At 49.6% G+C, this 24,075-nt stretch overlaps 3 protein-coding genes and 1 long non-coding RNA gene across 4 annotated transcripts; all 4 read left to right on the forward strand.

Moving 5' to 3' along the window:
* The first annotated feature begins 790 nt into the window (after nucleotides 1–790).
* Nucleotides 791–5,042, forward strand: LOC121071102 (inositol 1,4,5-trisphosphate receptor-interacting protein-like 1). Its single transcript, XM_040559103.1, has 2 exons — nucleotides 791–1,306; nucleotides 1,585–5,042. Exon 2 carries the CDS (start codon nucleotides 1,588–1,590, stop codon nucleotides 3,139–3,141), a length of 1,554 nt encoding a protein of 517 aa, XP_040415037.1. The 5' UTR covers nucleotides 791–1,306; nucleotides 1,585–1,587; the 3' UTR covers nucleotides 3,142–5,042.
* A 2,039-nt stretch (nucleotides 5,043–7,081) lies between these two features.
* LOC121070538 (inositol 1,4,5-trisphosphate receptor-interacting protein-like 1) lies at nucleotides 7,082–8,386 on the forward strand. The gene is made up of 2 exons (XM_040557826.1): nucleotides 7,082–7,529; nucleotides 7,617–8,386. The coding sequence occupies exons 1-2, from the start codon at nucleotides 7,082–7,084 to the stop codon at nucleotides 8,384–8,386; spliced, it is 1,218 nt and encodes a 405-aa protein (XP_040413760.1).
* On the forward strand, nucleotides 8,361–10,910 carry LOC121071104 (inositol 1,4,5-trisphosphate receptor-interacting protein-like 1). Its single transcript, XM_040559106.1, has one exon. The coding sequence runs from the start codon at nucleotides 8,769–8,771 to the stop codon at nucleotides 10,272–10,274; it is 1,506 nt and encodes a 501-aa protein (XP_040415040.1). The 5' UTR covers nucleotides 8,361–8,768; the 3' UTR covers nucleotides 10,275–10,910.
* Nucleotides 10,911–14,529: 3,619 nt separating this feature from the next.
* On the forward strand, nucleotides 14,530–22,522 carry LOC121071105. The gene is made up of 4 exons (XR_005820386.1): nucleotides 14,530–16,973; nucleotides 20,057–20,775; nucleotides 20,996–21,140; nucleotides 22,132–22,522. It is a non-coding gene; the product is annotated as an uncharacterized LOC121071105 (long non-coding RNA).
* The last annotated feature ends 1,553 nt before the right edge of the window (nucleotides 22,523–24,075 follow it).

Below are 24,075 nucleotides of genomic sequence, written 5' to 3' on the forward strand. Positions count from 1 at the left end.
TTCACAAAAGCTGACAGAAGATGTTTACACACATCCTTTGCCTTTTCTCCTGCATGAACAGATGTAAAAATACAATCAGAAGAGGTATCAATTGAAACATAAACATAGCAAAGTTTTCCGAATTCTGGCAAGTGTTTAACAAACAATACTTTAAATCTATTACTATTAATGTCCATGACTGGGGGAGCATAGCTGGAGATGGCAATCCCGGTTGAAGTGCTCCCATATCTTCCATGACTTCATTAATTTTTTCTCAGATCATATAACAGTCTCCATTTTCCATTCCTTTTCTTGATTACAAACACCGGAGAGTTCCAGGGCTAGTCATGGGAACAACATATCTCGCTTTACGTTGTTAAGCAGCTCAGCCTTTGGGCCCTATGTATCCTGTTCCTCCCGGATCGAAAGGAAACAGATCTGGCTCCTTTTCAGGGCCTATAGAGCCTGGATCAAAAGGAACGTCCAGGTCACCACAGGGCGTAACAGCAAAGGCCTGCGTTGGCTGTAGCAGCGGAGGGGCCGATGGCATAGCAGGCGGATCAGTAAATGAGCCCGCAGCTCCCTCGCTATCTGGCCACACGTCCCTGATTGTGGTCCCACATAGCTCTTTAAGACCTCAGATATTGCTCGCCAGGTGCCGAGCAATCCCGCTGCAACCTTGTTGTTTTTAGTAGCAGAGTCCCACACCTTGACCTCAATTTGGTCCCATGTTTCAGGATCATAAACTGCTGATTCGTAATAAAGGGAATAAGCTGTAAGGCTACCAGGACATTTTTTGTTTCTAAGGTCATGTGATTCCCCATAGCGCACAACTGCTTACCTTCGGCCAGTGAGAGGCAGTTGTGTGCGCGGGTCCGCTTCTCTCAGCTTCAGCTTCTTTTCAGCTCCAGTGCGCATATTTCCAGCGACTTTCAATACAAGCTTCTTTGAGCGGTTTGCTGAGTTTGGCCGAACCTATCTTCATGAGGCGATCAATGTCCCTGTTCCTGTCCTGGTGCCTGTTCTGCTAGCCTGTCCCTATTCATTCCTTTTTTGGTTTTGTCCCTGTTTGGGCACCATTTGTGGGACATGCAAAGGGATTCTGGGGAGCACCATCTGGCCACGTGCCTCCGCATTCGTGGGACGCTAGGGCCTGGGCTGCCCAGGGCAGCTGGGAGTCGCTATGCCAAGGTGGGGACCGAGGGCGGGGCGGGGGGGTCCTGTGACGGGGCGGGGGCGCAGGTGACATCAGAGGACGTGTCACAATGGGGGGACTGCTTTTAAGGCAGCCGCAGGCAGCGCTGCTGCATTTTGGCCTGAGCCATCGGTGAGTGCAGTACCAGGGGGAAGACTGGGATGGGCCAGGGCTGGGGCACAAACGCCTGCCCTCCGAGGGCTTGCTAAGCCTGCAGCCAGGGCCCAGCCGCTCAGGGCAGGGCTCGTGGCTGTCACCGCTGACGCTGCCCACAGTCCCTGCTGCCTCCCAGCTCCCTCACCCCCTCTCCTACCTGACCCCAGGGGCCTGCGGCTCCTGCCGTATCTCCCTCAGCCGCCATCCACCTCCCACCCAGCCCCACTGACCTGCTTCTCTCTCACCTCTTTCAGACCATGGTTTTGGCAACTTTCTTCGTCCTGACGTTCCTGGGCTTAATCCATAGCCCGGCGAAGGTTGGCTACGAATTAGATGAAGCTACAAACGACTACATGCGGCAGCGTGCGGAGGAGCTGCAAGAACACATGATGCAGCTCCTGTTCGAAATTGAGGAGGGGGAGAAGGAGCAGAGCTGGTCGTACATGGGAGCCCTGCTCTTATCTGTGTTGCAGCACTGGCAGTTCTGGGCCTGTGTTGGTGTTGCCCTCCTGTTCTTTTGGAACTTGTGGCTGCTCCTTAGAGATATCCCAGAACATGAAAGCAGCAGTGAGGAGGAGAGCTCCAGCAGTGAAGAAGAGGAGGAAGAAAGAGTACCACCACTCCCCAATGATGCAAGAGATCTGCCTGAATTTGTAGCTCAGCGCATCTACTGGCCACTCCCGGATCCGACCATCAGATGCCCACTGGTGGAGGAGGTTGTGGGAGACCTCCTGCATGTCTTTGACTCAGTCATTCTAAATACTTTCTTTCCGAAGCTGCAACGAGCCATCGGAGTGGGCAGTGCCTTTGAAGGTTGGAATCCTCATGGGAATGAGGCTGTCTACCACCTACTTGTGCCCATGACGGCCCCGCGTGGACACTCCTTCCACCTGGAGCTGGGCAATGAGGACGATATACTGGTGAGGAACTCCTCTATCTGTGTGGAGCTGGAGTGCACGTGCGCGCGGCAGCAGGACTTTGGGGACATGCTGTGCTTCCTCCACCATTCTGAGGATGAGCTGAAAAAACAGGACCCGAGCCTCCTAGACACCCTCTGCACCGATTCCTACCTAGATGCGGAGAAGACTGCAAGGTGGTTCCAGAACTTTGTGAAAACAGCCTGGGTGGTTATCCCTCAGTCGCAGGTTTACAATGTAAATGTGCTGCCCTCCACCCGCATGTGCAAGCTCCGGCTGACAAATGCTGCCAGGAGAAACCTCACCATTGAGATAATATTTGGGGTGCAGCAAGGCGATTCAGACATCTTCCTGAGCAGCCAGATGAGAAGGGGCACCTCTATCCCCAGCACAACATGGCCACAGAGCTGTATTGTTGCAGAGAGGAAGTTCTTCCAGCACGTGGCCAGAGAAGCCGTGTTCAACTGCATACACCTCAAGTGCCTGCAGATTTGCGCCCGTATGGTGGTGGGCACAAGCTTTCCCACCTACATCATCAAGACTATTGTCATGCACCTCCTGACCACCATCCCCTTGGAAGTGTGGCACGAGACGGATTTTCTGCTTCGGCTGGATGATATCATTCGGTACCTGCGCTGCTGTGTGGAAGAGAAATGCCTCAACCACTTCTTCTTTGGCAATGAGATGGTGCCCAATGTGATTGTCCTGCCACCAGCCTTCCAATCATCCGGCCCAGTCAACCTCTTCCAGCACCTGAAGCGGAACCCGTATGCCAAAGCTGAGGCACTGCAGAAGTTCGAGGTGGTGCGAGATCGGCTCAAAAGACTGCTGATCTATGGACATGAAAGAGACCTTCGTGCACAGCGAGAGCGCTCTGCTGCTGGCAGACGATGAACTGCTAGCACTCTATGGGGAGCCGGACCTCATGCAGCTCCAGAGGCTGCTTCATGGACGCTTGACGCAGAGACTCCTGATACCAACTGGGCTTGGTTCCTCCTTATTTTGGGACTGTGGGAGCTTCCCCTTGTTTGCTTAACATGCTCCCCACTGCTATGCTACTGTCATATGCCTGCACAATCACTTTTGAATACGCAAGGTTAGTGGAATTTTCCACTGCAAAAGCACCTTCTATTGCAAAACACGTTGTTTCTCACGTGCAGAAAATCAAGTGGTTCCAGGAACTGGTGACAGAAGCCTGGGTGGCTACGCCTCAGTCATCCTAACTCCAGCTAATGGTGCTGCCCTCCACCTGCTTCTGCAAGCTCAGGCTGACCAGTGTCTTCAAGGAAACCCTCTCCATTGAGATGATGCTTGGGGTACAGCAAGACACCTCGGACCCCTTTGTGAGCTTCGAGTAGGCAGAGCGCGTTAGCAGCAGCACGAGGTGGCCACAGAGCTGCGCTGTGCCAGAGATGCAGTTCTTGAGGACACAGGTGCGCATGCTTAGCACAACACCTTTCACCTCGGACATCCGCAGCTCTGTGTCTGTATCCTGTTAGGCACCACCTTTGCCACCCATGCCTTGAAGACAGCAAGCACGCACCTCCTGACCACCATCCCCTTGGCAAGCATGCACAGGAGGGATTTCCAGCCCCAAAGCCAGTGATGATTGTGGTGGCTACGAAGATGACTGACAGACATCCTGCTTGCCACATGCCCCAGAGCTGAGCATACTGGACACGGAGAAGATGCTGCTCAGTTGGCAGTGGGAATTGCTCGTCCATGTTCTCTCCACAGCCAAACCACCCTTGGGGGAGGCACACCCCATGCAGCTGAAGAGGCCGCTGCAGGGAGCCTTGAAGCAGAGACTTCTTTACCAGCTGGACAGTGACCATCTGGCTCTTGCCCAGTGTCCACTCACTCCGGGAGCTTGGCCTCTACAAAAATGCTAATATATTGCTTGCTTGAACAAACGTTTTGTCCGTGAGTGTCTGTACCACACTTGGTCAGGAAAGGCGGGCATGAGGTGCTGACAGCTTGGCTGCCACAGCATCGGGGAGCATTTTGCTGAGGAGCTGATCCAATAATCTTCTTCTCTCCCAGTAACAAAGGCATTAACTAAGGCATTTTCTGAGGCATTAACAAAAGCCTTAGAAAATGAAGTAGAATACTCTAAGATCGATAAGCAATTAATTGAAGATGTAAATGGAAAATGTTACCTGCAGGTTTAACACAAATAAATGATGGGAGAATTGTGATACCATATTATATTAGATGGTAATTGGAAAACATAATAAAGTATGCTGGGGAGCTGAAATATTATAACAGTTTTTAAGTAGAAAATGGATTGGACCTCATTCGTATACCATTGTCAGACAAGTATCAAAACAATATGTCATACGTCTTAAAAATAACCCACAGACAGGAATCAAACCCCAAATGGGAACAATAGGGAAGGGAAATATTCCTGGGAAGCAGTGGCAAATTGATTTTTTAGAACTCCCAAGAAAAAGGGCGTTTAAATGCCTATTGGTACTAACAGACACCTTTTCCAGATGGCCAGGAGCATTCCCATGTAGAACTAACAAAGCCAGAGAAGTGTCCAAAGTATTGTTGAATGAAATTATACCGAGATTTGGTGTACCCTCAGTAATGTCATCTGACAGGGGACCACACTTCACTGCAGAACTGACCCAACAAGTCAGCAAAGTGCTGGGGATTGATTGGCAACAACACACTCCGTATAGGCCACAGGCAAGAGGCCAAGTGGAAAAAAGTGAATCATTTGATAAAACAACAGATTACTAAAATCTGTCAAGAAACCAATATGTGTTGGTAAAACTAAGACCCTTTGAGATATTTTATGGGAGGCCTTACCAAATGCCATACAAAGGAGATCTAACCCAAGTAGTAAACCAGTATTTGCAACAACATATTCTAGTTTTGGGCAAGCAACTAGAACAAATCAATAAGAACGCTTTAGGCACTAGACCTTTTATTAGTCTCCCAAGGGGGAGTGTGCACTTTAATAAATATTAGTTGCTGTATGTATGTAAATGAGGCAGGACGAATTGAGACTGATCTCAAAAAAAAAAAAAAAAAGTTTGGAAAAGACCAAGATCTTACATAAAGTAGTTCAAGATGATACCTGTGGGGTTTTCAAGAATTATGGAACAAAATGATCTCTTGGTTACCCAACTTCTTGGCTTAAGTAATTGTTTACAGGAATATTGATCTCACTTTAACTAGTATTCTTAACTTAAAATTAATTCTTAATTCTTTACTAGTATTCTTAAGTGTATTAGTACAGTGTGCATTTTGGTGCTGTATAAAAGGACTAGATGATTATGAAACCTGAAAGTGTAACCGAATCAAGCACCATGTAGAAACTGGTAAGAATTTTATGAAAACTTTGAATCAAGGAGTGCTGTAAGCAAAAGAATTTGCCTTAGGATAAAGAAAAGGGGGGACTTGAGACAGGGAACAAGATAAAGGATGTTGATTCCTTAGGTCTTAGCTAGCACAATTAACAACCCAAAGATAAGGGAATAAAAGACTGTATGCATAGGTAATGGAACCAGCAAGAACTGTCTTGACTGCTGAAGTCTGTCAAAGACAGGAAAGGTCAGAAATTTAGCAGCAAGGAAGACTTCTGGCCTTCATCAAGAGACCACCAGAGTATGCCGGACGACCACCCAAGGACTCCAGTACGCATGCGAATAGGGGCGGGAACCTACATTAATGATTCTTCGGAGACCTGATGAATACGCAAGAGACGCATGGGAAATGAAATGAATATGTATTTATCCCACTAATATAAGCACACTGCCAGTAACCCTTGGTGCGCAAGCTAGGTGGAGTTATCCCCCTTGCGCCCGGCATGTGTGCGCAGTGCCAAATAAACATACCTGCTTTATAACTACTACGAGGTTATAGAGTCTGATTTCCGCAAATCAATGGCTGTGGCAATCTCCTCTCTCTGCTGGTTCTGAGCCTTATCCGCACCCTACACGATATGGGCAAACACTTGAGAGGTCTTCTGTAACTATCATAACAAGAGACCTGTAAATGTTCCAGTGTTCTAAAAGCCCAGGATCCTTCCCCTTTGTAGTCACACACTGTAGTACACAGGCAGTTCTTCCATGACGTGCAAATCAAACGGTGTCCACATCATGTAATCTAGGATATTGGGAATCATAAGTGAAATCTGAAATCAGATGCTCTCCCTACATCTTCTATACCAGCATTTTGCCATCCATAGCCCATAATTTTTTTCACAAATGCTTGTTTTGCTGCAAAATGGCTATAATCACACCACATTTTGCCATGTGCTGGAGCATTACCTGGGCCCTTGCAACCCCCAGCAAAGCAGCCGTATCTCCTATCAAGTACACTGCTGCTCCCCTCAGAGCTGTGGCGGCCTCTGGGGCCTGTCAGGAATGTCCCAGCCCCCCTCAGGGTCACTGATGGCTGTCAGGAATATCCCTTCTCACATCATGGTCGTTGGTGCTTGTCAGGAACATCCCTGTCCACCTCAGGGCCCTTGGTGCCTGTCAGGAATGTCCCTGCTCCACTCAGGGCCATGCAACAGCCTGGCCTGAGCCATCCGTGAGGTGAGTGCAGCAGCAGGTGGAAGGCTGGGATGGACCAGGGCTGGGGCACAAAAGCCTGCCCCCCGAGGGCTTGCTAAGCCTGCAGCCAGGGCCCAGCCGCTCAGGGCAGGGCTCGCAGCTGTCACCGCCAGTACTGGCCACAGTCCCTGCTGCCTCCCAGCTCCCTCGCCCCCTCTCCTACCTGACCCCAGGGGCCTGCGGTTCCTGCCGCAGCTCCCTCAGCCGCCATCCAGCTACCACCCAGCCCCACTGACCTGCTTCTCTCTCACCTCTTTCAGACCATGGATCTGTCAATAATCTTCACCCTGACAGTGTTGGGTTTAATCTATAACCTGGAGAATGTGAATGATGAACTAGGTGCAGCCACGTGCCAATGCATGCTGCAGTGTACAGAGGAGATGCAAGAGCGCATGACACAGCTCCTGTTGGAAATTGAGGAGGGGGAGAAGGAGCAGAGCTGGGCGCACATGGGAGCCCTGCTCTTATCTGCGTTGCAGCACTGGCAGTTCTGGGCCTGTGTTGGTGTTGCCCTCCTGTTCTTTTGGAACTTGTGGCTGCTCCTTAGAGATATCCCAGAACATGAAAGCAGCAGTGAGGAGGAGAGCTCCAGCAGTGAAGAAGAGGGGAAAGAGAAAGAAAGAGTACCACCACTCCCCAATGATGCAAGAGATCTGCCTGAATTTGTAGCTCAGCGCATCTACTGGCCACTCCCGGATCCGACCATCAGATGCCCACTGGTGGAGGAGGTTGTGGGAGACCTCCTGCATGTCTTTGACTCAGTCATTCTAAATACTTTCTTTCCGAAGCTGCAATGAGCCATCGGAGTGGGCAGTGCCTTTGAAGGTTGGAATCCTCATGGGAATGAGGCTGTCTACCACCTACTTGTGCCCATGACGGCCCCGCGTGGACACTCCTTCCACCTGGAGCTGGGCAATGAGGACGATATACTGGCGAGGAACTCCTCTATCTGTGTGGAGCTGGAGTGCACGTGCGCGCGGCAGCAGGACTTTGGGGACATGCTGTGCTTCCTCCACCATTCTGAGGATGAGCTGAAAAAACAGGACCCGAGCCTCCTAGACACCCTCTGCACCGATTCCTACCTAGATGCGGAGAAGACTGCAAGGTGGTTCCAGAACTTTGTGAAAACAGCCTGGGTGGTTATCCCTCAGTCGCAGGTTTACAATGTAAATGTGCTGCCCTCCACCCGCATGTGCAAGCTCCGGCTGACAAATGCTGCCAGGAGAAACCTCACCATTGAGATAATATTTGGGGTGCAGCAAGGCGATTCTGAGCAGCCAGAGGGCATAGGCCATCTTTACCCCCAGCATGTTAGGTGCCAACTTTGCCACCCATGCCTTGAATACAGCTGTCACGCACTTCCTGACCACCATCCCCTTGGCAAGCATGCACAGGAGGGATTTCCAGCCCCACAGCCAGCAATGATTGTGGTGGCTACAAAGACGACTGACAGACATCCTGCTTGCCACAGGCCCCAAAGCTGTGCATGCTGGACATGGAGAAGATGCTGCTCAGTTGCCAGTGGGACGTGCGGTGGGGACCGAGGGCGGGGCGGGGGGGTCCTGTGACGGGGCGGGGGCGCAGGTGACATCAGAGGACGTGTCACAATGGGGGGACTGCTTTTAAGGCAGCCGCAGGCAGCGCTGCTGCATTTTGGCCTGAGCCATCGGTGAGTGCAGTACCAGGGGGAAGACTGGGATGGGCCAGGGCTGGGGCACAAACGCCTGCCCTCCGAGGGCTTGCTAAGCCTGCAGCCAGGGCCCAGCCGCTCAGGGCAGGGCTCGCGGCTGTCACCGCCAGTACTGGCCACAGTCCCTGCTGCCTCCCAGCTCCCTCGCCCCCTCTCCTACCTGACCCCAGGGGCCTGTGGCTCCTGCCATAGCTCCCTCAGCCGCCATCCAGCTACCACCCAGCCCCACTGACCTGCTTCTCTCTCACCTCTTTCAGACCATGGTTTTGGCAACTTTCTTCGTCCTGACATTCCTGGGCTTAATCCAGAGCCCAGCGGAGGTCAGCGATGAATTGGATGACGCTACAAATGAGCGCATGCGGCAGTATGCGGAGGAGCTGCAAGAACGCATGACGCAGCTCCTGTTCGAAATTGAGGAGGGGGAGAAGGAGCAGAGCTGGGCGCACATGGGAGCCCTGCTCTTATCTGTGTTGCAGCACTGGCAGTTCTGGGCCTGTGCTGGTGTTACTCTCCTCTCCTTTTGGCTATTTTTTCTGCTTCATAAAAAGCTCGAGGAACTTGACGACAGCAGCGACGAGGAGAGCTCCAGCAACGATGAGGACAGGGGAGGACAAGCACCAGCAATCAATGATGCATTGGATGCAGGCAGTTTTATTGCACAGAGCATCCAATGGCGACAGCTAAACCTGACCACCAAATGCCAGCTTGTGGAGGGTCTGGTGCACGGCTTTTTCTTTGTATTTGAGTGGATCTTGACAGACACTTTCTTTCCAGTGCTGCATTCACCCATTGGAGTGGGCAGTGCCTTTGAAGGCTGGAGTCCCCGTGAGGATGATACTGTCTACCACTTCCTTGCGCCCATGACGGCTCCTCGTGGGCACTCCTTCCACCTGGAGCAGAACTCCATATGGCAGCTGCCATCAAGGAATTCTCGCATTCGTGTGAAGCTGGAGTGCACGTGCGTGAGGGAGCAGGACTTTGGGAACATGGTGTGCTTCCTTCACCAGCCTGAGGAGGAGCTGAGAAGAAATCCGGAGCCCAGCCTCCTACAGACACTGTGCACTGGCTCCTACCTGGATGTGCGTAAAACCTCCTACTGGTTCCAGCAACTGGTGAAATCAACCTGGAAAACTCTGCCTGAGTCAGGTGCATGGCAGGTAAATGTGCTGACATCCAGCCGCTCTTGCAGGCTTCATTTGATTGATGACACTGAATCAACCCTGTTCGTTGAGATAATGTTTGGGGTACAACAAGGCGATTCAGACATTTTTCTGAGCAGCGAGAACACTGAGGCTATCTTTACCCCGGACACAATATGGCCACAGAGCTGCGCTGTGGCAGAGATGAAGTTCTTCCGTCACATAGCCGCAAATGCCCAGCAGGACAGTTTCCACCTCAGATGCATGCAGCTCTGTGCCCGTATCCTGGTGGGCAACGATTTTACCACCTATATGTTGAAGACAGTTGTCATGCACCTGCTGACCACCATCCCTTTGGAAAGCTGGCACAGCAGGGATTTTTTGAAGCGGATGGATGACATCATGCAGTACCTGCACTGCTGCGTACTGCAGAAACGCCTGGACCACTTCTTCTTTGGAAACGAGGGAATGCCTGAGGAGATCATCTTGCCCCCAGATTTCCAAACGTCCAGACCACCCAACCTCTTCTGGCGCATGGCAAAGGATGGGACTACCTACTCCCAGGCGATGCATGAATTCCGTGAGCTGCAAGATCGGCTCACAAGAATGCTGACCTTTGGGAACTGAAAGAGGCCTTCATGCACAGAGCTCTGAGGGGTGCTCTGCTGACAGCAGGCAATGACCTCCCACCACAGAAAGAAGAGGGGAGAACGCAGGACACAGAAAAGGATCGGAAAACTCTGTGCAGCAACCCACTGCCAAGTGCGGCAAGGTCCTTGTATGGACAGTCTACCAAGCGTAGTAACCAGTGATGACTACGATGGCTACAAAGATAACTGTTTGCCACGTGCTGCAGAGCTGAGCACGCTGGACACGGAGAAGATGCAGCTCAGTTGGCAGTGCGAATTGCTCGTCCATGTTCTCTCCACAGCCAAACCACCCTTGGGGGAGGAACACCCCATGCAGCTGAAGAGGCCGCTGCAGGGAGGCTTGAAGCAGAGACTTCTTTACCAGCTGGACAGTGACCATCTGGCTCTTGCCCAGTGTCCACTCACTCCGGGAGCTTGGCCTCTACAAAAATGCTAATATATTGCTTGCTTGAACAAACGTTTTGTCCGTGAGTGTCTGTACCACACTTGGTCAGGAAAGGCGGGCATGAGGTGCTGACAGCTGGGCTGCCACAGCATCGGGGAGCATTTTGCTGAGGAGCTGATTCCGTGGGCTCCAACTGCACTCCTTCCGGAGCTAAAGCTCTGCTGTCTGTCCTTGTTCCTCTTTTGCGCCGTCCAATCTTGAGAGTGTGGGAAATGCCTTCAATCATGGGGTTGGGCCCGCTTTCAGGGTTGATTTGAGCTTGTGTTACCATTCAATAATCCAATAATCTTCTTCTCTCCCATCTCTCCCATGCTATGGCTGTGGCAATCTTCCTCTCCCTGCTGGTTCTGAGCCTTTTCCACACCCTGCACTATATGGGCAAACATTTGGAAGTTCTTCTGTAACTATCATATCAAGAGAGCTGTAAATGTCCCCGTGCTCTAAAAGCCCAGGGTCCTTCCCCTTTGCAGCCATACACTGCAGAACACAGGCAGTTCTTCCATGACGTGCAAATCAAACAGTGTCCCTATCATGTACTCTAGGCGTGGTAGGGCTGTGTTTCCACCCCTGGGGCAGTCGCTTCCAGGTGTATTGGACCCCCCTCCAAGTAAAAGCAAACTGTGGCCTGCACTCTGCTGCTAAAGGGATGGAGAAAAATGCATTAGCTATATCAGTTGTGGCATACCACTTGGCTGCCTTTGATTCCAGTTTGTATTGGAGTTCTAGAATGTCTGGCACTGTAGCACCCAGCGGTGGCGTGACTTCATTCAGGCCACTATAGTCCACTGTCAGTCTCCACTCACCATTAGACTTTCGCACTGGTCATATGGGACTATTAAAGGGTCAGTGAATCTTGCTGATCATCCCTTGGCTCTCCAGTTGATGAATTAGCTTATGGATGGGAATCAGGGAGTCTCGGTTGGTGTGATATTGCTGCCGGTGCACAGCTGTGGTAGCGATTGGCACCTGCTGTTCTTTGACGCTCAGCAAACCAACAGAAGGGTCCTCCGAGAGACTGGGTAATGTAGACAACTGTTTAATGTACTCTTTCTCTAAGGCAGCTATGCTGAAAGCCCACCGGTACCATTTTGGGTCCTTGAAATATTCTCTCCTGAGATAGTCCATGCCAAGGATGCACGGAGCATCCGGGCCAGTCACAATACGGTGCTTTTGCCATTCATTCCCAGTTAGACTCACTTCAGCCTCCAATACAGTTAACTGCTGGGATCCCCCTGTCACCCCATAAATACAGATGGGTTCTGCCCCTATCTAGCTTGATGGCATTACAGTACACTCTGCACCGGTGTCTACTAAAGCCTTATAGTTCTGTGCGTCTGACGTGCCAGGCCATCGAATCCACACAGTCCAATAAACCCAATTGTGCCTCTCCTCCCCCTGGTTGGAGGCAGGGCCCCTCTAATCCTGGTCAGAATCTTCATTTCTGTGTCTGGAGGACTGCCCACTGGAAATTGGAGCAGCAAGTTTCTCAGACAACCCCTTTTTTCCAATTGTTTTACCTTGCAACTCATGTACCCATGCCTCTAGGGTCAAGGTAGATTTTCCATCCCATTTTCTCATGTCGTCTCCATGGTCACGTAGGTAGAACCACAGGATGGCATGGGGTGTGTGCCCACCGTATCTTCTTCCTTGCACAGAAGGATGTTTACCCCTGATAGCTGAGGCACTGTTTTGTACAGGTGGGGAGGAAGATAAATTCTCTCTGAATTGGTGGACCTCTTCAGAAAGTTTCTCCAAAGTATTCTCTTTTAGTTTGTGGAACTCCTGAGAAAGTTTTTCCACAGCCGATATGCAGGCCTTTAGGGAAAAGGAGAGACTTTCTTCGTACTGCCGGAGTTGTTTAGCCAATTCATCCACCGTGGGTTCCTCATGGTCTTTCCAAGTCCTTACTGCCAATGAGCTGGTATATGATGATGGTGCACTCCGTACAAACTTCTGCCACATGGGTTGTCTACACTTGACTTCATCTGGATCTTTGGATATCTGTTCGTTGTCTAGGTTCCTATAAATCACCTCCCGTACAGCCAATTCCCTCAGGAACTGAATTCCCTTCCCTATAGTGGTCCACTTGCCTGGTAGACATACAAGTTCTTCCTTGAAGGGATCCCTTTCCTTCACGACTGACAGGAGACACCTCCAAAGGCTGAAGCCTGGTGCTCCCTTTCCAATTGCTTTGTCAATGCCTGCATCCCTAGCAAGGGATTCCATCTGCCTGGCTTCCCTTCCCTCTAATTCCAGACTATTGGCTCCAGTGTCCCAGCACCAGAGCAGCCAGGTGACAAACTACTCACGTGGAAAATGACTGAAATCTTTTCACACATCTCGTAGCTCACGCTGGTATAGGTTTCAGGTAGTTACTGATGTTTTTTCGACATCTTCATCTTTGTCCTCCTGTTCCTCTGATAACCCGGCCTCGTCTTCTCCATACCTAGTCTTATTAGGAGTTTCTCTGTGTTCTAAATGATCTGACTCTCTAAACCATTTTTTCATCTTGGTTATGGGTACAACTGACACTGGTACAGTTTGTTTCCTTGGCCCAGCGTTGGGGCCCGTTGTAAGGCTTGGAGTGGCCTCTGGGCCTGTCTCAGGGGTTGAAGTGGCCGCAGGGTCTGCCACTGGGGTTATATTGACATCGAATGCAGCTCGGTTAGTATAGGCCAAGCCCCAGCACGTTGCAGTGATTTGTGTATCTCTGGTATTGCCAGGGTGACAACACACCTTTTTCAAGCACTCTACAAGTTTGTTAGGATTTTGCAATTGTTCAGAGGTGAATTTCCAACGCACTGGAGGTGCCCACTGCTCTAGATGCCTGCCCATATTTTCCCACTCTCCCTACCACTCATAACTATCCTGCCTCAGGACAGATCTCTGGATGACACTCTTAAGTATTTGTTTAACCTTAAAGAAAACCTGAAGCGCATTGAGGAGACATAACAATAAGAACATGCTGGTCTGAACATCCCAAGGATGTTCGAACTTTTGGAAAGCTACCATAACTCACCTGGAGGAGAAGAAAGGGGTAGAGGAGAAAGGGAGAGTGAACAAATGGGAAAAAACATCTTCCCCTAACCCCTCCATAGATAGTCTTCCTGTAGGAAAAGTGTGAAAAGTGTAATTATTAATAGTTTCTGAGGTAGGGTTCCCAAAGTATGGAGTTGACGGCAATGCTGAGTACAAATACCAGATTAGTCTCATGGCCAGTGATTTTATCATATCATAAGCCAGTGTTACACAGTACAGCATAATAATAACCCTATACCAACCCCCGGAAATGGTAAGCAACACGACAGGTAACACACTAAGGAATGTGCTATATAACTCAGTTCAGAAAACAGGCACAGCAGACTTGAGATCTCAAAACTCAGCATTATGGTTAGCAACTATTAAACTGATGTAACGCTTGTAAGAATTTTCTTTTAACACACTCTGGTCAGATCTGTCTTTATCTCAACCCTTCGGGCCCCATGTTGGGCGCCAAAAGGACTGTTGTGGTTTAACCCAGACAGCAACCCAGCACCACAGAGCCGTTCGCTCACACTCCCTCTCTGGGATGGGGGAGAGAGTTAGGAAAATGAAGCCTGTGGGTTGAGATAGAGACAGTTTATTAGGACAGAAAATAAATGCAAATAATAATAGTAATGATAATAGTACTACTAATAATAATGTGTACGAAACAAGTGATGCACAAAGCAATTGCTCACCACCTGCTGACCGATGCCCAGCCTATCCCTGAGCAGCTGGTCCCCCCACCCCAGCCAGCCCCCCCATATAAATTGTTCAGCATGATATCAGATGGTATGAAATACCCCTTTGGCCAGTTTGGGTCAGCTGTTTTGGGTCTGCAGAACACAGGCAGTTCTTCCATAACATGCAAATGAAACAGTGTCCCCATCAAGTACTCTAGGATACTGGAAATCATAAGTGAAAACTGAAATCAGATGCTCTCCCTGCATCTTCTATACCAGCATTTTGCCTTCCGTACCCATACTTTCTTTCACAAATGCTTGTTTTGCTGCAAAATGGCTATAATCACACCACATTTTGCCATGTGCTGGAGCATTACCTGGGCCCTCGCAACCCCCAGCAAAGCAGCCGTATCTCCTATCAAGTACACTGCTGCTTCCCTCAGGGCTGCTGTGGCCTCTGTGGTCTGTCAGGACTGTCCCGGCCCCCCTCAGGGCCACTGGGGCCTGTTAGGAACATCCCTGTCCACCTCGGGGCCCTTGGTGCCTGTCAGGAATGTCCCTGCTCCACTCAGAGCCGCTGCAGCAGTCTGGCCTGAGCCATCGGTGCAGTGAGTGCAGCAGCAGGGGAAAGGCTGGGCAGGCCAGGGCTGGGGCACAAAAGCTGGCTGCCCGAGGGCTTGCAAAGCCTGCAGCGAGGGCCCAGCTGCTCAGGGCAGGGCTCGCGGCTGTTGCCACTGGCGCTGGCCACAGTCCCTGCTGCCAGGGACACTTGCTGCCACCATCCCCTTGGAAGTGTGGCACGAGACGGATTTTCTGCTTCGGCTGGATGATATCATTCGGTACCTGCGCTGCTGTGTGGAAGAGAAATGCCTCAACCACTTCTTCTTTGACAATGAGATGTGATTGTCCTGCCACCAGCCTTCCAATTTTCTGGCCCAGTCAACCTCTTCCATCACCTGAAGCGGAACCCATATGCCAAAGCTGAGGCACTGCAGAAGTTCGAGGTGGTGCGAGATCGGCTCAAAAGACTGCTGATCTATGGACATGAAAGAGACCTTCGCGCACAGCGAGAGCGCTCTGCTGCTGGCAGACGATGAACTGCTAGCACTCTGTGGGGAGCCGGACCTCATGCAGCTCCAGAGGCTGCTTCATGGACGCTTGACGCAGAGACTCCTGATACCAACTGGGCTTGGTTCTTGGACTGTCCATTTCATTGGGAGCTTTGGCCTCTGCAAAGATTCCAATAAAAGTCTTGCTTGAACAAACACTTTGTCTGTGAGTGTCCTCCTTGAGCCACTGGGGCCTGTCAGGAACGTTCCTGCTCCCTTCAGAGCCGTTGGGGCCTGTCAGGAACTTTCCCGCACCACTCAGGGCTGTTGGGGCTGTTGCTCCCCCCGTCCCCCTGTTGGGACTGCTACTCCCCCTGTCAGGGCTGCTCCCCCAGCCCCTCTCCACCACTGGCATCCCCCAGTGTCGCTGCCTGGCCCTGAATGGCGGTGCCTCAGCTCTTGCCACGGACTTTTCAAGATCAGTCTGTGTTAACCAAGCAACTGAAAGAGCTGGAGGTCTGGATAAGAGACAAGAACTGGCACTGGCCAGATTCATGAAGACAATAATGCAGTTTGCACAGCCCTCTGCACCCCAACAATTAGCACCATGAATTTAGGCTTTGCCAGTAATCCGCTTCAAAGCACGTTCAGTACAGCAGTTGGCTTACACTCCAAGGGGTTCCAGGCAACCTGGCCATTTCTCGTCAGTGTCCACCAGGGCCGTGACTTGGACATGCTTCATAGAGGACCTGGTGGGAGAACTCCTGTGTGTCTTCTGATTGCTCTTGTTGATTACTTTCTTTCTGCTGCTGCAGCCAGCTATCAGGGTGGGCAACGGTTTTCAAGGCTGGAGACCCCTCGAGGATGATGCTGCCCACCACCTGCTTGTGTCCTTGAAGCCTCCTGCTGGCCAGTCCTTCCACCTGGAGCTGGACACTGCAGGAAAGATGCCCACAAGGATCTTCTTGTGGAACTGCAGAGCAGCTTGTGGGATAGGTGCTGTACTTCCTCCACTACTCTGAGGATGAGCTCCAGCTGACGGATGCCTTCAATAGAACCATCCTCATTTAGGTGGTTTGGGCTGCAGCAAGGTGACTCAAACATCTTCCTGAGCAGCCAGAAGGCAGAGGCCAGCTTTACCCCCAGCACGAGCTGGCCACAGAGCTGCAGTGTGGCAGAGATGAAGTTCTTCAGGCACGTGGTCAGGCATCCCTGACATGACAGCTTCTCCGTCAGATGTCTGCAACTCTTCACCCATATCCTGGTGCTCACGGGTATTTCTGCATATGCCTTCAAGAATCCTGTCATGTACCTCCTACCACTGTCTAGCTAGTACAGGAGACTGGATGATATCCTGCAGTACCTGTGCTGTTGTATGGAGGAGAAATACCTCAACCACTTCCTCTTAGGAAATGAGACTTTGCCTGAGGAGAAGTTTGGGTGCAGCAAGGTGACTCAGACGTCTTCCTGTGCATTTGGTAAGTCAAGGCTGACTTTACTGGCTTTTTTTTTCTTTTTTTTTCTTCTCTCTGATAGGACTGTACTTTTCAAGGAGCATTTGGTCATCTCATGATATCATATTCATCCTTCATAAATTCTTAGGATTTTCAGCTGTATCTTTTGTTTGGGTTGTGTTTAGAATGAGATGTATCACCTAGATTATCTAGAACAAGCATATGGAGGCTGTCTGCCTATCTCTGCCCAGATATTTATCTCATAACCAATTTGGCAATATTTAGAAGCATTCTATTTATGTGGTGTTTCATTTCCCCTCTGTTTATGGCAGAAACCCATAATCATCATAGGCCAGGACATCCCTCCCCTCCACGGTGTATGCCAAGGCACACTTAATTCACCTCTACTTTAACTCTGAAATTACTTTCTGTCCCTGAAAAGGAAAACTACACTGGTAACTCCTCCAGATAAGAAATCTTGTTTGAACACAAGGGCTTTACAGGTACACTTCATGTGGGTTCAGGTGTGGAAGGAAGAGACCACTGTGCTGCCAAGTGGCCAGACATATAACCCGCAGAGGGTGTCTCAGGAAAATCCAGCCACGTGGCATCAGATCCCACAAACTCTGCTGCAAACCCTGCCTGTGATCCAGTTGTAAGAGGGACAATCCCGGTCATCTCCTGCTGGCTTTCACAGTTGATATAAATTTTTCTTGGTATTTTGGGTGAGGGATGTTGATGAATATAAAGGAAAGCAACAGTTTCCCCTGGTAGGTAGGGGACATTTTCACGTCTTTCCTACTTTGCTGGCCTTAGCCACCTGTACTTGTCACAGGGTGCTTGCATCACACTGACTGGGGCAAGGCACACTCCTGAGGTCCCAGCCCTCCAAAAATTTCAAATAATTTTCATTGTGCTCAAGGAGCTGACTCATCTCTCAGCATTGGCGTGGACAACTCATTCTTCCTCTGGGTCTGCCATCTGGATCTCTCGTCTCGTAACACTGCCTTGCCCACCAGAGGGCAGAAACAGGGATGAAGTGGCTGGCCATCAGCCCTCCATAACAATGCTGGTCTCTGCTAGGGCACCCAGCTCACCCCACGCAGAGATGCTTGAGCAATACCAGAAGTGTAGCCCAGGAATCATGTCCCACCTGATTCCTTTCCTGCCCAGCTGGGGAAGACTGGCCCTGTATTTGTAGGGCTTTACCTTTAACTGAGCAGCCAGAATTTGCACTCAATTTGCACAGAATTTGCCGGGGCAATAGTTCAGTCAAACACAGATCTTGTTTCACAACGTCAAGTAGGGTTAATACATTACAAGGCTCATTGACTTGATAACACTGATGGAGGGAAGGGAACAGCAGCCCATCTCGTTGCTTGATAGACAAGGAGGAAAATCCCGCTCTCTGGGACAGACAGCATGTGAAAATCTCTGTGGTCTCTGCTCTTGTCGTTCCCTTTTTCTTCAGTATATGTATTGTCATGCACTTCAATACTGTGCCATATGCTGCTTTCAGGTTAGAAGCCTTGCAGTGAACTAGCCTCTAGCTGGAGCCAGAGATTTGTGTATTCCACTGTGGTCCTGAAGCAGTCTAACAAGTGAATGGCTAAAGATGCTCATGCCCCTTTCAAAGCATCAGTCTTCCATGGCCTGTACTTGGTCCCTGGCCTTGTTAAAAAACATGAGCCCATGGTAGTGGAGAGGAGGGAGAAACAGCCATTTCCAAATGTTTGAATATGTGCTACCCCAAATCACACCTACTGTGGGACAAAGGACAGTAATTACCCATAAACAACTGTCTTGAGTTTCTTTCCTTCTCTCCAGCAGCTGTTTCCTTTGTATGGTTACCCCTTCTCTTGTGTTGCTGATGCAAAATGCAAGAAAACGAGTAGAGCCATCAATCAGGCTACAAGTTAGGTCACTGCAAAGATTAGGGGTTAATCCATTAATCCATTGCAAAGGGCAGGGCAGAGTGAAACATGCTTGTGACAAGAAAGACCTGACTGCCCCAGCACAGGGAAGGAGTAGAGCATACATATGTGCTACCAAGGACTTTGGGTCATCCCTCAGTCAATGACCCTGGAGGCATGAATGGCAAGTCCCGAGGACAAACTTGAACCAGATCAATGCCTCCAGAGTTTGGCTAAGTGGCAGAGATGAATCCTGGCCTGAATGTAGCCACTGTGGCCCAAAGCTCTCTCTGTGCAAAGCAGGATATGGAAATGCTCCTCACTGTGATAGACTGAGCTGTCCACAGTATCTGCAGCCTGTGGGCACTAGCCATCCCCACAGGATTAAGTTCTGGCCAAAGCATCACCCCAAAGGTGAATGTGTCCTCATATTTGTGCAGGATACTATTGAAACCAATGGCTGATGACACTGAAGCTTTCACAGTGAGTTTGGCAAACTCTGGGTGAGAGCTAGACACATGATAGGGAGCAGGTTTTGTAGAGTCATTTCATAAAGCCCTTAGTAGGAACTTCACTGATGCTAGAATTTAGGAAGCTCCTTTTCCATGCGCTCTCTTCATCTTGATTTCTACCTACCCTTGCTCTCCGGATGGGAGAATAGGCTTTGGTGGGTGTCAGAGATAGTGGGAAAGTCTCATGCTAGGGAGTGGTGAGTGGGTTTATTTTTGCCAGAGCTAGGCCTTTCTCCAGAAAATGCTGTGATCCCTGTAGTACCTATTCACATGCATCGCCTGCTCTGAGCTAAGAGTTAAAAGCTGCAAGAGATGTTTGGCCAGCTCAAGGCAGATCACAGAAAACACAGATCTAAAAACAGGGTGAGCGATTGAATGGATAAAATCACATAGAGCTCTCCTAGCCACATCAATCACAGCCTGTGTTTGCCAAGCAGATTAAAACAACATGTACACAAAACACTGGTAGGGAATGGTGGAAAACTTGCTATTCCCAAACACCATGCTTCCTGGAATCATGCATGTTCTTTGTAACAATTAATGGAAGCTGCTGTGCAAGTGTTATGACTCTGCATTGTTTAGATGTTGTTTATTTTGCAATAGGATTGTTACAATAGCAATATTATATATTAATATGCATTATTGAAATTATTACAATATTATTTCAATATTGTTTATGCAGGTCAAGGCTTCAACAAGCTGGCCGTGGGAGCAGCGGAAGACAGGGACAGCCCTGGCATGAAGGGGACTTGAATGTCTGAAGTCCCTTTTGATTTCCACCCTGCCGCCCCATTGCAGCCTTCCGAATTGTTGGCAGGATGAACTTGGGGCAGGATATAGCCCAGATGCTGGCAGCTGTGAGTTGACTGCAGCCATACAGATGAGTCTTCCAGGTGGGACCAGACATGTCCTTGGCATTGGTGCTGGCAGCTAACCCATGGGCAGTATGCCACAGCTCGGTTACCCTATTGCACCACCCTGCCTGCTTTCAGGGTGAAGCTGTGGGGTTCAGCTGCTCTCCCAGCCCCTGAGCACAAGTCTGAGGAGAGAGAATGGGTGTTACCCATAAGAACCCTCAAAATCACACACCAAAACAGAGGAAAGAGATGGGAAGAGGCACCTTTTTGAGACTGATCTAGGCAGAGACTGGGAGAGGAAAAGTCAAATCCAAGTTACTGTCAAAACAATAATAAATGGTTGTAATTTCTGAGATTTATGGCCACGAGAAGGTGTTGCACATTTCTGATGGCCTCTTCCTTGCACGCCGTGCTTCCTTGCCTGGCTCGGAGCTCTGTGAAGGCAGGGGAGGAATTAACCTGTGTCCTCCCTGGCAGACAGGCAGGAGGCTGAAGCATCCTAGAGACTCCCTGGGGAAAGAATGCTGGACCTGCAGCAGCACAGGTAATGTGTATTCAGGCCCTGCTCTGCAACGGGGGATTTGGCTTTCTCTGTAATGAGGGCCTTTAGCTCCATAGTATGTATTTTGTGGAGTTGCTCATCCTGTCATTAGTGGTGTCTTCTCTTTAGCAGTGGAACAAACTAAACACTTGGGCCTGGAGGATGTTTTTTTTGGCTCTGTCCCTAATAAATAATGTCCCTGTCATCTCTACCACCTCCCCAGCTACAGGTCTGAGCTGGTCCTGCAGCACACGGTGCAAGCTGCTATTGCTCTGATGCGTCTGAATAATTGCAGTGGCTGATACAGAGGGTTGCTCTCTGCTGAGTGATTCCAGAGCTGTTCAGTGGTGCCTGAGTGTAAGAACTGGGTGAGGGTCTCTGGTTCGCTCAGCTGTGGGGCTTCTTGGATCACCTAGGTTAGGACCCATCTCCTATGTGACCCTCAGCTGGACGTGTTGAGGCTAAGGAGAGGACCTAGTGGGCAAATCAAAACAGCAGGGTGGGTGCGTGGATCTCATACAGTCACTTCTCACAGGCACTTAGGTTAATTTTGGCAGTGGGGCTCAGCATCTGCTGCCATTTGCAGTTGCTTCTGCTGGCACTGCTCTGTTCCAAGCTCCCACTACCACAAATGAGAGAGCTGCCGTGTGTTTAGTTAGTCTCATGTCCATGCTGAGACACCAGGTGAGACAAAAGGCCTTTTGGGCACCCTGTGCTGTTAGCATTTAGCTGGTGAAAATCAGTCTGCCCCACATACGAGCCAAGCTTTGACTGGAAGGCTCCAGAGATACAAAGGCAGAAAGCTGAAACCTAAGCTGTACTGCCTTAGCAGCTCGTTGAGCTTGCCTGCCCTCTGTCGTCATTGTTCATACCAGTGTAAATCTGGCACACTTAAATTTAGGGTTTGCTGAATGCAAAGGCTAGGGAAGGGCTCTCACTTGTACTGTCAGTTGGCAGACCCATGGAGGTGACAGAGCAAGTGGGGATTACTCAGGTGTAGGGACGTGTCTGCAAATCCCTTTATAAAAAAGCTAACCCCCAAACACCTCAATCTAATTCCTGGCTAGCCTAATCTGGTACACCTCGGCTGGCTTCACAGGGTGGCTGCCAAGCTACACCAGCCGGGAATTTGCTCCTCTGATTGCCTCATGTTTCTCCATGTCTCAGAGGCACGAGTCTTTGTGGACTCATTGTTAATTCAGCTGTAGGTTGGACACAGACTATACAGTATATTCCACTAAACACCAAGTGCAGGGTTGTGAGGTATTTAACTTTCAGTCAGACATAAATTATCTTTATTAAATCTGTGCTGTAGAAACACTAGTGGTTTTCTAACAAAATGCAATATTCATTCCCTAGACTCCACCCTCTAAATCAGGAGCTCCGGAGACCCAGTCCCAACTCTCCCGTTGCCTCCGTGCACAGAGGTTTTGGCTGAACAAACACACCACTCTTCTCCAAGGTGTCAAGATCGGAGCACCCTCTTCATTTTGGCTAAATACTCACTGACAGACAGATCTTCAGCTCCCTCCTTGGCCCAAAACATCTGCATGTGTTTGTTTTGTGACTTTGAAGAGAATGTAACAGGGCTTGTTTTATTAACAGCTGATGGACACTTCAAAGCAAAAATGATGTTGAGAAATTAATCATTCTACACCTCCAAAGTGAGATTTATGGCTCCAAAACTAATACAGAAATGAACCAAAAGCTAAATGCATGAATCATTCTTTTAAAATAAAGTCAAGTCTTCAATGTGTGGAGTCTTTAGTATGTGTGCTGGTAAAAGTCTTCATATGTGTGCTGCTAAAATGAATTGGAAGGCCACCTAATTTTCTTCCTTTATAGTTAAAATAATGTTAAAGAAACACTTTGGTCCTTAGCTTCTCAGTGGCCTAGGGAAAGTGTTTCACTTCAGCAGAAGAGGTCGTGTCTGATAATACTTTCCCAGATTACCAAAATGGTTTTTGTTTCCCACTCTTCCTTTTTTTTTTTTTTGGGGGGGGGGGAGGTTGTCTAAAAATCCAAATGAACTTCCTTTGAGGAAATGCTTACTTTCTGTATTTACCAGGGGAAAGAAGGCCATTGTCTCGGGAAAATGAGAATGTGAATGCACGGACAGGGCATTAACATTTGCTGAGTTGGGTTACAAGTGGGATGGAGTTTCACCTAGGGGATTACATTCATAGACTCCACGCGGAAATTTTTTCACAGTTCCTCCCAGTGCACAATTTGCCTGTAGGAAAATGTGGCCAGCTCCAGATGCAGCTTCAAGGGTGCTTTTTTAAAGAACTGTTGCTGCCAATTGGTGCTCCAGGAGCTGCCCCCTGTCTACAAGAGGGACTCTGCCTGCTCCTGCACCCACAGCCTCCATAACCACATGCTCGTGGCAAGCAGAGCCCGATTCACAGGTAGGGCTGTGGCCGGAGAGGCCCCCACAGGAACCCTGCTGTGTTTTATCAGCCCATCTGCTTGCTGCTGGGCCTGGCTGAGCAGGGACGCTGATTTCCCAGTGCTGTGCCATGAAGTCTATGTTGTCCTCAGTCCCTTTCAACTCTTTTGGGTTATTGTCATGGTGTTGTAACTCTGTTTTTACTGATGAATACGTTATATTATTTCCTCAAACTATATAGCACCAAAATTGTCACTATGCAGAACTGCTTTGTTTCTGCTAAGTTATTTGTATACAAGATACGTTTTCCCCTAAGGGCTGGAAAGGCTCAGTTTCTCATACTAAATCATTGTCTAATGCACTAAAGTGTCTTCGAACACTTTTATTTTCTGTTCTCTGTGGCTTTATTTTCAAAAGCACAAAATCTCCGACTAGAAATAAACGACAACTTCGCACTGCAGGGATACAGCATGTGGACAAAAAAGTTACAGTGATATGAAAGGGAAATTCAAACGTCAACATCAAATCCTTAGACACCTTTGAAAGGGCTTCCTGTTTTTCCAATCCTTAAGGGCCAGGCAGTTAGTTCATGCAGAGCTTGCTGAGAGCTTGCTTGCACGAGTAGGGCGGCTTGTGGCAGGGATGGCATGTCTGCAAGCTGAGAGCAGGCTTCTTGCTTCAAATCACATGCCAGAAACATGCAAGAGCTTCAAACACATGCCAGCTTCCAGAAGATGGGGCTGCCCTTCTTCTCAGCATCCCGCTGCCTGCATCAGTGGATGTTTGCAGTGCAGAGGACTTGGGTACAGCCCTCATTTTTCATGTGATAATCCTTCCCCGGGCTGCAGAGAAGCGTGCTGTGTTTGCATGTGTTACTGCTTTGGAGCTGGGCTGAGCAAAGATGGTGGTGTCAG

Source organism: Cygnus olor, chromosome 5, assembly GCF_009769625.2.
Source record: "Cygnus olor isolate bCygOlo1 chromosome 5, bCygOlo1.pri.v2, whole genome shotgun sequence".
Taxonomy (NCBI): domain Eukaryota; kingdom Metazoa; phylum Chordata; class Aves; order Anseriformes; family Anatidae; genus Cygnus; species Cygnus olor.